At 33.7% G+C, this 12059-nt stretch overlaps 1 protein-coding gene across 1 annotated transcript; it reads right to left on the bottom strand.

Moving 5' to 3' along the window:
- Positions 1-2689: 2689 nt before the first annotated feature.
- LOC25483469 (TBCC domain-containing protein 1) lies at positions 2690-11507 on the bottom strand. The gene is made up of 9 exons (XM_013612163.3): positions 10856-11507; positions 9587-9730; positions 8156-8533; positions 6552-6656; positions 6222-6362; positions 5348-5551; positions 4973-5065; positions 4776-4887; positions 2690-3087 (listed from the first exon to the last, which is right to left on the bottom strand). The coding sequence occupies exons 1-9, from the start codon at positions 11294-11296 to the stop codon at positions 3044-3046; spliced, it is 1662 nt and encodes a 553-aa protein (XP_013467617.1). The 5' UTR covers positions 11297-11507; the 3' UTR covers positions 2690-3043.
- Positions 11508-12059: the final 552 nt, after the last annotated feature.

Below are 12059 nucleotides of genomic sequence, written 5' to 3'. Positions count from 1 at the left end.
GCTTCTGGTGATTTTCAGCTTCTGATGAACTTGCTTCTGGTAGACTTGCTTCTGATGACATCACCACTTCAGGAGCACTTGGTCTTCGGGAGCAGTTTTCTTCAGACACTTTAAGCTTTCTTTTTGTTGATTCCTTTGCTCTCTATTGTTCTTTCAAGACCTTTTTAAGATGTCAAATTTTTGTCAATGGTCCTGTACACTTGAACAAATATTAGCATATCCAATTGACAATTTTTAATACCTTGTTATCATTAAAACTCTTAAAGGATAATGTTAAACATATTTTGTTCCAACACATGAAATGTAATTTTCATGCCCTAGGCACATTTGGTCTTTTTCCGGGCCCAATCTCCAATTTTCCGTCGTTTTTAGGTCTTCGTCTTCAAATAATTTGCCTCGGAACTTTGGGAACAGAATTCCTCCCATTTGTTAGTCTTCTGAGGCCTCTTGGATCTTTATTCTTGTCTCTTGAATCTTCACAATTCTTCGGATGTTCTTGATTTTCCGATTTGCATGATTTCTTCGTGAATTATTTCAAAAAACCCCTAAAATTGCTATGTTTCAGGAAGACTAGAATTACAGACTCAAATATAGAAAACATTACAAAAGTCCCGAAATCATAGGCAATCGTTCTAATACTCCTCCTTTTTGCTGCTATTTCCTACTAAAATAAACTGAAAAACATGCTAAGAATGACGTAAGATGACCTGTCATCAATTATCTCACACTCTCTCCTCCTGTTCCTTCTACAACAATGTATTTCCATCGTTGACCTTTCTTAAAAAAAGGCTACTTTGAAAATTTAAAGATTGTATGAACAGTCAATGGGGATGATGACACGCTGCAAAGAAGCGTGATTTGTCTAGGTGTGAGCTTGGTTTGTTTGGGTGCAAGGTTGACCATCAAGGTCTCTTTCGCCTTAGAAAGGAAAAAAAAAAAAACTTATCTCAGCCCCCCTCCCTCCACCATCATTTTCTCCATCCCCCTCCCCTTCTGCTTCCCCCTCCATGAGCTTGTACCACTGGTTTATGTTTAGGTTTTCAATAGATTAGCATTAGGTTTGAATATTTTATGTGATAAGCTTTAAGTTTAAGCTTTATTTTATTGTAAATGTAATAAAATGAGATTTTGTTTGTATCATTTTGTCCTTTTAATTTTGTTTATGTTTACATTTATTTTATGTTTTTGTCATTTATATTTATGCCATCGAAATAATATAAACCGGTGTCTATAAAATTTTGGGCAAGCATATTTCATATATAATATGAAAAACGTAACAATCTCTTTTGGATCATGTAATTCAAACAAAGGGTATTTTTAAAAGAAAAAAATAGTGCGTGAAAAACTTATAGTATGGGAAAAGTAATAGCCAAGCTTATACATAGTCATAATGTAGGGAGCAATTCCAATTGTATATCCTACGTAGGCTGCTTAAGCGGGACCCATACTCAGTTTTGCTTTAATGGTGCAATGGGTTCTACAAGTTAAAGATTGCACAAGGAATGACACGAAGTTTCTCTATGGCTAACCTCAGATATTGGATCTCTATTTGATATCAAAAAAAGTTAAGAGCTTGCCAAAGCTTAGAAGCGTACACACGGTCTCACAAACAATGAATAATAGTTTCTTCAAAGTTCTACCATCTTGTACAACGATTGGAAGGTGGCATTTAGGATGGGTGAGGGAAAGAATTTCCCACCATAGGAAAGTATATTATGACCATTAGATTAAAGAGTAACATGTATTTTATTATGGTCCATCCACACTATATCTTTTTGTCACTTTATCTTCAACCTTAGGATTATCATATCAATCCATGAGACCCACCACCACCAATCTGTAAAACCTTCGTTACATATTCTTGCAACCCTTTTACAAATATTTTAACTTTGGGTATGAAATCATAAGAAAAATTTGTTCTCATGTCCAAGATAAAAAATCACAACCAAACAAAAACATGAAAATATCTGATTTTTTTTTTCTAATACTTTTTAGATTTAGATAATTTCGAAGATCAAGATAAACAAAATCAAAACTTCAAACATATTTACAAAAATAAATTTTGCAGTGATCAAGAAATTCACAAAATGAAACCATTGAATCGAACAAATCAATGGACAGTTTTCGGTTTTTTTTTTCTTCATTTTCTTTTCTTCAAATTCAGTGGTGATTTTATTGTAACAGTAAGGAAACGAACTATTGGAAGGGAGAAAGAAGTCACCAAAGCATACACAGAAAAATGAGAAACCTAAGTTGTTGTTGCTAGTGGTGGTGGGTGAGTGTGGGAGGATGATGGAGGAGAGAGAAAGGGAGGTGGAAGTGTAATTTAGTGTTGAGAGTATATGACAATAGGGTGCTCTTATTTTGATCCAATGGTCAAAAAAATACTTTCCTATGATGGGGAATTCTTTCCCTCACCCACCCTAAATGCCACCCGATTGGAAACAGCCATTCTTCTATGGTGCAACAAGGATAGAGTTGGAATGGATTGACGACAAATACACCATCTGAAAAATGTCTACCATTGATTTAGGTCGGAGATTAGAGATTGAAAACTGTGACGTTATCACAGCAAGAAATCTGTTTCCTCAGATATTATATATTTATGAAATTCTACGTTTAGGATGCTGGGGCATTTCCAGACATCACAGGAAGAATTTAAAAAAAAAATGCATTAAGACAGTGTTAATTACGCTTCTATTTACAATGGATTATGTTAAAAATTCAAAAAAAAAAATCTTCAATATTTTCTTGACGACGTTCTTTTTTAAAAGGCCATTAATTTAGAATAATAAAATATTACAGCATTTACTTCACAAAAATATCATTACAATCAGGAAACTGATTGTATTTTAGTTCCATCCTGTGCAGAGTGATCTATCGGACTGCATAAGTAGGTGGAGCGCTCTAATTCATGTCATCTGATCTCAGCTGCCTGTGTGACCGATGCAATTGGCAAGCGAAATTGAAGTATCAAAAAGGAAACCAAAAACTATCGCCTTTAATGTCATCAAGTGTGTCATAGCATATCCTCTGCCAATGATTAATCCGCTTGCAGACAGTAAAGTTGACGAATATTCCCTGAAGCTGCACCATAGAAATAACATTAACATTAGCATAATCTATATGATCAAAAAAAGATTAGCATAATCTATTTGATTTGACAAAGATTAATCAGAGCAACCATTATAAGCTTAACCAAATTCCTTTTTGACTAGATGCTGTTAATCTACATATAAAATACTCTTTATTTTAACATCTGTTAAATTATTAAATTTTTCCTTCTTTTATTTTAAAAACTACTTATAGAGAAATTATATAGTTAAAGATGGAGAAACTACAAATATCCTTTTTTATTTTACAAAATTAAAGATGGAGAAACTCAATTGAGGTGTGTCAACGCGTGTATGTATTTATCTGTATTATGCTATGAAGCACCACAGATACAAACACTAAACACACCTTCAATCTGAAGTGTCGGTGTTGTATAGGTAGTTATGTATTTAAGTGGAAATGGAATACAAAGGGCAGAGCTCCCAAGTTCAAATAATAACTCCAGCCCTAAACTATTCTATTGCAACAACTTGAATAACCTCTTGTCTGTCACTCTTCCTATGTAACTGCACTAACTTTCATTATCTGTAACTAACTTCCCATCTCAACTTATAACATAGCTTAAGCATTGGACCCAAATTGAAAAATTAGTCACATAAAAGACCACAGGAACTAAAATGTTGGTCCTCGTAGTTATTTTCAGCTCAGTCCCTATACTTCACAATAACTTCCTACCATTTTCTTTGTCATACAACTGTAACTCACAGTAGAGACATATTGGAAAATATAACACATAAAAGATCACTACATTAGAAAACATTTTCATATCAGGACTAAACAGAAAACAGATGCCAAGACTATATATTTTAACTATGTCAATGACAGTATTCAATAAATCTCAAAATCTACACAAATAGACCAATGCATTCCCATGAAACTGAGGAAAATTAAACACATGAGCACAGCCTTGTTGGCTAGTGAACAATGGATTTATGCAGCTAGTTATGTAGAGTGATAATAAAAATCAGAAAATAATTCTGTCAAAAAATATGAGAAAAGAAACAGCAGTTAAATGAGTAAAACTGTTAAGGGCAGCCCTGTGCACTAAGACTCCCCCTTATACAATGAGTAAACTGATTTCTCTTTGAAAGGACATTCGTAAAGCAGCTTCATGTGGGTCACTCCAAATTCTAAGGACATTCATAAAAAATTCTTTACATGGCAAATAACAGCATTGCTGGTATACGCGGCAGTCACACAAGTTTAAACAAAAGACGTGACTAGGACTAAAAGTAACCTTGTAGTCAGTTAGTCGTTGACTTGAAGTCCACAGTCCAAATATCAAGGATATTCATAAAAATTTAAACAGGAAAAAATAGCAGTCCTTATATATGTTTGCGACAAATAAGTTTGAAAACTCCCTACCTCAAACCCTACATAAAAGAATCATTTGGGAAAAAATTTGACCTTCTCCATGAAGATAAGCACTCTTTCAAATTACTGGATGCATTTATTATTTTTTTTTCCAAATATATATAATCTTTTCTTGGAAGATGACAAGTCAATATTGAATACATTTATACATAGAGGGCAATTTAGTAACAGTGTTACACATAAATTAGACTACCATTTTATCTTAATGTATGTGCAAATTGACAAAGGGGCATACAAAAAAAAGACGGAAAGAGTATAAGACACGAAAGCAAGCGAATGGAAGTTACCATATAACCAGTCCTTGAAGTACACATGAAGCACAGATGACAATTCTCGTTTACGACTCTCTTCTAAAGAAGCTTCGTGTATAAGTTTCCTTACCTCTTCTAGATTATTTTGCTGAAAAGAATACACAATCCTATTCAATTAAACCAACTGAATCATAAAAAATTTAAATATTCGACAAATAACCTGGTAGACATACATTTTTATGTTGAGACGCCGCATATGCATCTGGTAATGCAAATGGGTTGTCTTTTGTAGATCCCGTGGACGCTCCTGCAAGCCAGTTTGGAATCTACAGAAAAAAAATAATAGAAAAGGAGCTTTATGAAAAATAGAAATATGATTTTTAAATTAACTATAAAGAGTAAAATAGTTATATTTAAAAAAATACTTGAAAAAGAACAAAGAAAGATACATCACAACCCTTCTTCATCCATACATCTTTATAGAATACAGTCACAAGATACAAAGCAATGAACGAACTCACCAAAATCAATTAACTTTTAGAGTTGACAATACAAATCAAAACAGTCCATGTTAAGTCAGCTATGAGTATAACAGATAACAGACATACCACAAAATTTGTGAACTGATCAGGGTCCAGGCGTGTAGCAGACTCGGCTTGAACATCAGAGACACCAGCTGGATGAGATAATGAATCATGAGGATCAAGCATGCTCAAAGCCAGAGCTTCATCCCATCTGTTCACGGTGGGCAGAATTCCAACTTCATTAATGTGCTCCTCCAATTGGGGGTAACATGTGTTATATGGTGCCACCTAATAATTTACAAGAGAAAATCATTTCAAATAATAAGTTCAAAAGGGAGAGCGAGGATTTTAGAGAAAATATACATACCCTTATCAGAAGTTAATACCATTATAAGAAGCATAATTGCATAATTTTGGATTGAAAATATTGATAAAAATAACAATTTACTGTATGTTTAACATAGACCCAAATGCTTATTCTTGCAGTGTGAAATACAATAACATTACAAAACTGTATAGTGCAGTTAACCCTTTTATATTTCCATTTCTTATATTAACCATAGCATTACATGTCAGGCCTCATATGCTTCATAGGGTCAGAAGTGAATAATGGTTATAACTTACGATGGGAATTTAAGTTGTAATCATCCCGCACGTGGTGACTCAAAACTACAATAAGACACACGCGGTGACTCAAAACTACAATAAGACAACCCTGGGTGGGTTGGCCTTTCGTAAGTAGTGTTGCTAACTCCCAAGACTACAATAAGATTGTATGATTTTGCAATCTTTTGCTAAATGAGCAATCCTGATTTTAACCAACTCGTTTTCACGGTATCGTCACAAAATTACTGCGATGAAATGTGGAAACTGGTAGTTTGTTTGGGTGTAGCCCCTCCTTTGTACCAAAAAGAGATGTGGAAACAATAAAAACAGAGTGAATACTGAGGATGCTCACCTGCAATTTATGGTTATCACCAACCATAAGAGGTTGCTGGTTCACTCCTAAAAAGAAAACACATTCACGGCAGTTGGCAATGCAAATACGTTTTGAGGCTACAATCACATGAACTCTTTCACAGTGTTCTACTCTCACAGTCTGTCAACAAAAAAAAAATGTGAAGATCAGCTTCAGTACAGACAATGAAGCATCAGTTACTCTAATACTAAGAACAGAGACAGATTTACCATATCCCAAAACCTACCAACTCATTATCTTAATTTGAATGTTATAAAACATATATCATCATCATCGGTGATATAAAAGCAGAAAACAGATAGCATTTACCTTGCCAACTGCTCCAAGAACAATTGTAGCATCTGAGCATCCATAGACAATGGCATATCTTAAAGGTGCTAAGATATAGATGGTAGACTCTTGGCAGTTTAGAACCTGCAATGACAAAACACAACTTTCATTGCATGCCACTTTCCAAAACATTTGAAGTAAGATACATAAAGCTGCAAATTAAGATCACAAAAGAACATCGACTACAGAGTTACTTAAAGGAAACATCAAATCTCAACCATCTATTTTATTCAATCCAATGGTGCATACTTTTTATTCATCGAATTAACTTAAATTAAAAACATGGTATCATGACACTTATTTTCATCTGCAAAACATCATTCTTCGTCACACCCACCCAACAATATTCTTGTTTTGTATCCCCATTCCATCTTAGCTAATTCCTCATATGGATCGCAATTCATGAAGACATTTCTTGTTTATGTCAAATTTATAAAATTGATCTCAATTGGAGTAAGTTTGTGAATTTAGGGATATTTCGGCGGGTTTATTTCTACCAGTGGAATTTTAGGTGTGAGAATTGACTTTCTGAAATGTTGTCCATTTGGTGCATTATCGGTTTGATGCACGATATATATATATATATATATATATATATATATATATATAATCAATTATATGGTTTACCAATTTTATGGTTTTGGTAAAATGAAAATCCTTTAAATTTAATTGAATTGGTAGTCAATTCTCCGTGATAAACAAATCCAGAATCGTTGTGGCTGTGTAATTGAGATCTAAGCGATTAATAGACATGTAAACATGCTTCCATTGTTGCTCTTAATTTCAGACAGCAGATTGAGAATAAAACGACCTTGGCCGTAAGGGCAGTAGAGGGGAAAAGGTCTAGGTGGATCAATTTAACAAACAATTATAGACCGTTGGATCTAATAAAATAGATGGTTTAGATTAAGTTTGACACATGTTATCAATGGATCCTGACTATATATAGAACATTAGTATTAATATGAACATTAAAATAAATAAAAACACTGGCAGTGTAATTTGTTCCATACAAAAAGGCAAATATATAGAGAACAAGATATCTGGTACAACACACGAAATAAATTGAACAAAACTAATATAGACATGTATATGTGAATATACATGTGTATATGCAAACACTCACAAACATATATATGTAATCAATTTAGTTCTGAAATTCATTGAGAATACATGTGTAAAACTAAGATGAAGAATCATCTGAAACAATATAAGAAAAAATTATATGAAGAGTTAAATAACCTGAAGAGCTGTTATGGATTCAATTTCTTTAATTTTCCTTGCATTTATATTCTCTAGTACACATTCGTAACTTTATTTCCTTTATAAGGACAGATTTACTACCGGTGGTTTGGCTCAATCTTAGAAAACTAATTATGAGCTTCAGTCTATATAATATAAAAACCGATTGTATAGTTATGATTCGGATATATCAACATTCTAAATTTCCTTTCAACTTGCCACCTACTTAGGTTCTCTAGTTCAGACATTTGAAGGTCATAACTAATTGCAAGTGACTCAGCAACATGGAATCTGAAAAGATAAAATGTCAACATAACAAAAGAAGACATTTGGAAACAAACCTTAACAGAGGAACCTTTTATGTCAGATGCATGCTTCACATAAGAAGATTTAGTGATCCCTTCAATGGAACATGAATCCCTGGTACTTGATGACAACTTAACCGAGACAGAGCATGCATCAGTCATAGCAACATCCTGATCAGCGGCACTGGCTGGCCCATTTTCCTTAGCAGAAGTCCTTTCAGAAATATGTTCCAAAGCAGAAGCTATATTTTGCATAAGCCAGTCATGAACTTGACTAACAGGGACGGGAACCGCAGGCATCTCAGGATCCGAATTTGCAAAGAAAGGAGAAGATTGACTCAAACGAATTCCTTCAGCCTTATCGCCAAACTGAAGCAGGAACCCAAGGTGCTCAAATCTATCCATAGTTAAAACCTAAGACAACGACGTCAGATAAGCGTAAAATTAAAACGTCTAAAAATATAACACTAGTAGGTCTAAGAACTAACAAAAGGTCATATCTAAAATAAATCAATCGGATGAAAAATACATTAATAAAACATACAATAAAAAGCAAAAATTAAAAATTTCTTAAGATTCCTTACTTAACATATTTTAACACTACATATCTTATCATATGAAGTTCAATTGACTAAAGGAAAAACAATTGTCAATAATTAACTGCTAAGACAGCATGTCATGCCAAAATGAAAGGTGTAATATGTTTAGCTAATGCTATGAAAAATGCATTATTGGGACAGTAGTAAGTCTTACTGTAACTCCAAATATCCTTAATCGTAATTACCAATAATTTATGCATTGTCAAATGCATGTGAAACTAAATTTGAACTTATTAGTTTTTTTATTTCCAAACATCCTTATCCTAATCAAGGTAAAATAAAAGCTGTCTCATTTCCAAACAAAGAGAAATAGGTATCAATGACAACAAATTTGATGTCCGACATCTTTATCCTTAACAAATTAAAAAAAAAAAGTTGTCTCGTTTCAAAACAAAGTGGCAACTACCAGCCCGGCTATTCATATCAGCAATCTCTACTCAATTGTACCAAAGCTTGTTTCAACGTCATTCTTAATAACATGTCACTGATAATTGGGTATGAGTCTCAAAAATAAGGGTGAAGATATTACAGTTCACTAGATATTACAGTATATTGGAATAATCCACACCATCCTTTTGTTTTGGCTTGGCTTGAATACTTCTTGTGTTTATTATTTGTATCTGTTTATGTGTGTGTGTGTGTGTGTGTCTATATATATATATATATATATTTTCTGTGCAAAAAAAAGTATATTTGAATAACCAAATAAATGTTCTCCTTGACTAGATATTACGATTTGGAAAATAAGTCTTCCGATTCACAGACAGACTAACAGGCCATATTCCATTTTATAGGGTACATAGGAAATAATCTATCCATGGTAAAATTACAAAAACATCAGTATCACAAAGTAAATTAACAAACCAACCTTTGATTCTTCGCCTTCCCCCTCCTCCCCTGGCTCAGCTAGAAGAGATAGAATGTTAGCCAGGTGCTTTTGCAGATAAGACAACTGATGTGCCTCTTCATCAGCCTGCGATGGCATAAAACGCCGACTATTGCTGCGCATAAGCTGCAAAACATTGAATTTGACACATCAGTATTAACAATTTTCCCCATCTACAGTATTAACGTGCCTCAAAATAGCTTATAAACTGTTGCAAATAGAATAAAATTAATGTTCCACGTTCCAAGTATAATTAGACTAGAAGTCACTACATCATAGGTTTCATTCCATTCTTAGACTCATTGTTTTAAATACTAGTTTTAATTCCTCTTCTCGTAAACTAAACTTAATGTATATGAATAGATGGTTTTTCTGAGTGTACTACTCATTCAAGCATTCAAAATCCCTATCACATTTACTTCTCAAATTCTTAAGAGAATCAAAAGCTATCGAAGAAAACTTCCAAGTAAAATATATTATATAGATAACAAACCATTTTTTCAGCCAACAAAAAAGCTTAAAAATTTAAACACAAGCTTGTTATCAACTTCACATGGAAACATAAAAAGGCCATGTTCTGATAAATAATTTCATTTACAGCTTATAGCATAAGTGTTTATCATATTTCTATACCAAAAAAAAAAGGTTAAATTGTTTCTATATATGCTAATAGCTGTTTTCATAAACTATCTTACAAAACTTATGAATATGTCATAAGTTGTATTTCTAAGTTCTTCGAATCAGTCTCATGAGTACTTATGCCAGTAGATAAGCTCAAATAAGCCAATCCAAATAGTCTGATGGAACAAAAACAAAACACGGAATCACAAATGTTTAATTTAAAATATAAAATATATCAGGATCCAAAGGACAAAAAAAACTACACTCCTAGATAATTAAAGTTCGGAAACCAAAAGTAGTAGTTTTGCATTGGAAACAACAATTTATAAAGTTCTAAGAAGTTGAATTCATCACTTTCACCACTATTCAACACAATGTTTCTATTTTTATTCCCTTAACCGATGCTACTCTTTAGCATTTTCCTTAAAGTTAACTACCTATGAAACTGAAACGTCCACGCGCCCTTGATAGTAATGTACTAAGAAAATGACACAATTCAAATTTCAATGTAATCACATATGTCAGTGTCTGACACGTCTTCCATCAGAAGTGTCGGTACGACATGCATTTACATTTACATTTACATTGTAAAGATTGAAATGAGAATTTGTGCTTGGCATAAGCACGTACCTGAAGAGGAGAAAGAGCAGAGAAGTAACCATCAAACGCAGAAGTAGAAGGCCAAACATCAGCAACAGAAGCAGGATCTTTATTCGAACGCGGAAGCAATTTTTTATACGATTGAATATAAAGCAACAGAATCAGATCATAAACATCACATTCAGCACCATCAAAGACGACGTCGTTTTCATGGTGAACCACGGAGGAGAGAGTATCAAGGAGGAGTTGAGCGTGTTCGGTTGAGATCTGAAGCGAATCGGAGATTATGGCGGAGGAGATGAGGTTGTTGGAGGAGGAAGCGAGGAGGGTTTGTTTAAGGGTGAGGAGGGATTGTGTGGGGTCGGAGAAGATTAGTTTTGGGATGGGGATTAGGCCGTGCTCGAATGGTTCGCGGCGTGGGTGGATCATGGTGGGAGCGTGTGATGTGGAAGGTTCTATTGGTTCTGTCATGGTTAGAGAGAAAGAGTGAGATTGGAGAATGGTGATGAGAGTGGAGGAGGGAGGGAGGGTGGGTGGGTTTGCGGTGTGAAACGCCGTGGAAGGTATGGTGGTGGTGATGTGGCTTGAAGTGGTTGGGTTGTGTGGATGATGATGGAACTATGCTTTGTTAATTTGTGTGTGATAAACACATTTTTCAAATTTCACATGCATTAATTGATGGTGTCTTTATGAAACTACTTTTATTTAATGGAAATGGAAAATACTAATCTCTTCTCCTTTTAGATTTTGGAACTTGTAAGATAAATGTTATTTTTAATACAAAAAATTTGAAGTTTTTTATTTAATTTATTTTAAATGTAAACATTTTTTTTTTGTCTCTCTCCTAAGTCGTCACTTACAATTCTAGTTTTACATGCATCATTCAACAAAAAAAGGTGATTTAGAGTAAATTTTTATCCAAAATCACAGCGTTTAATTGTTCATTTCGTTTATTCAAATAAGTGATTTTTACATATATATAGTTTTTTTTCTTTTGTAATTTCGTCGTCTTAGTGTGACGTTGTTTTGTTTGTTGTCTTTGTACAAATATGACTGTTTTTTCCATCTTGTTACGATGTTTGTTCAATTTAGATTGTCAAATCTAATCAATTACGTTGGTGTCATTAACGTTATAGATTCTTATACATGGGTATTCCAGACACTTAAATATACTCGTATTGTAAGTGATCAATCCAGAGAAGATCAAATAATCATTGTGATGAAGCTCCGAGAT

The sequence above is a fragment of the Medicago truncatula genome, chromosome 1, assembly GCF_003473485.1.
Source record: "Medicago truncatula cultivar Jemalong A17 chromosome 1, MtrunA17r5.0-ANR, whole genome shotgun sequence".
Taxonomy (NCBI): domain Eukaryota; kingdom Viridiplantae; phylum Streptophyta; class Magnoliopsida; order Fabales; family Fabaceae; genus Medicago; species Medicago truncatula.
This window is presented reverse-complemented; position numbering and strand designations above follow the sequence as displayed.